Raw genomic sequence first — 1500 nt, 5'->3', positions numbered from 1 at the left:
AATGAATGAATGGAAATCCAAAGACTCTAAATTTTTACTGAAATTAATAATAAATTTAAATTAAAAACATTTTTTTTAAAAAAAAGCACAACTAGGAAGCATCAGCTGGGGTTTGAACTGGGGCTGTCGAGCTTCAAGGCCTGAAATCCTACTCACCACTCAGAGCCTCTGCCCAGCGCCCTCTCACCCTGCGCCTGGCCCCTTGAAGAGACGTGAGGGGCCCGTGGGGCCCTCCTCCCCTACCTCGGCCCTGAGCTTGCTACTTGGGGGCTCAGGGAGCAAACCTCAGGCAGCCGGCTGTGCGGGCCCTTCCTTCCTGCTCCTGTGGGCTCCAGAGCCTTCTTCCCGGGAAACAGCCGTTTCCATGAACACCCTCCTCTAATTCCCACGTAACATAGTAAAAGGGAATTAGATGTCCTGCCCTCATGTGGGAGGACCTTGCCTCTAACACGAAGAGTATTACCAAAACCCAAACCTGCTATGACATAAGCTATCACCCCCGTTTTACAGATGAGGAAACAGGTGCAGCGAGACCAAGTCACTTTCCTAAGATGCATCTGAGTCCAGGTTCAGGCCTGTAATTGTATAAGGCTGAAAGGACAGGCCCGTGCCTCTTCATCTACCTTCCCGGGGGACACTGGGCCTGAGGGCCTGTGAGCGAGTGAGCAGGGGGTCCTGTGGACCCGCTGCCTCCCACCCCAGGCTCCGGGGCGCCTCCCCTGCGGGCAGCTGCGGGGCGTCCTCCAGCCAGGGCTCCGCTCTCGTTGCAGCCATCCTGGTGATCGAGTTCATCTACGCCATCGTCGGCATCGTCTGGCTCACCCAGTACTACACCTCGTGCAACGACCTCACCGCCAAGAACGTCACCCTCGGTACGTCGGTGCCGCCTGGAGGTGGACACGGCAGGATGCACAGAGGGGAGGGCACTGACCCCTTCTGGAGAGATTCCTCTGGGAGGGCCCCAGCAGCGTGGCAGGCGAGGGCTGCCCCCCACCCCCCCACCCCGTGGCTTGTCAGTGGGGCGGGCAGCCGGGGGCACAGAACTGCCCCAGGGCGCTGAGGTGTCTCCTCCGAGCCTGCTGGCCCCTCCTGAGACACCCACATTGCTGCCTGTCCTGTGCTGAGGGCGGGCTAAGAAGCGAGGGGCAGCTGAGTGACCAGGAGCAGGAGCCACGGCTTCGGAGATCCTTGCTCTTCACGGCTGAGGAGGCAGGAGGGGTGAGGAGGTACCCCCAACGCCCCCACCTCTTCCATCCCCAGGGATGGTCGTCTGCAACTGGGTGGTCATCCTCAGTGTCTGCATCACCGTCCTCTGCGTCTTCGACCCCACGGGCCGCACCTTCGTCAAGCTGAGAGCCACCAAGAGGAGACAGCGCAACCTGCGGACCTACAACCTGCGGTCAGTCGGGCCGGAGGGACGGGGTGGGGCGTGAGGCGGGCAGGCCCAGAGGGGCAGGGTGGGGCGTGAGGCGGGCAGGCCAGGCCAGAGGGCTGGGGGGG

At 61.1% G+C, this 1500-nt stretch overlaps 1 protein-coding gene across 1 annotated transcript in view; it reads left to right on the top strand.

Moving 5' to 3' along the window:
• DAGLA (diacylglycerol lipase, alpha) overlaps positions 1-1500 on the top strand; it is a 28474-nt gene that overhangs the window by 4011 nt on the left and 22963 nt on the right. Inside the window, exons 3-4 of the mRNA XM_006899835.1 lie at positions 771-872; positions 1261-1399. Coding sequence (XP_006899897.1) covers positions 771-872; positions 1261-1399 — 241 coding nt within the window. The remainder of the gene's footprint in view (positions 1-770; positions 873-1260; positions 1400-1500) is intronic.

The sequence above is a fragment of the Elephantulus edwardii genome, unplaced genomic scaffold (assembly GCF_000299155.1).
Source record: "Elephantulus edwardii isolate Elephantulus edwardi_28Jun2011 unplaced genomic scaffold, EleEdw1.0 scaffold00268, whole genome shotgun sequence".
Taxonomy (NCBI): domain Eukaryota; kingdom Metazoa; phylum Chordata; class Mammalia; order Macroscelidea; family Macroscelididae; genus Elephantulus; species Elephantulus edwardii.
Note: the sequence above shows the minus strand (reverse complement) of the source record. Positions and strands in the feature narration are given on the sequence as shown.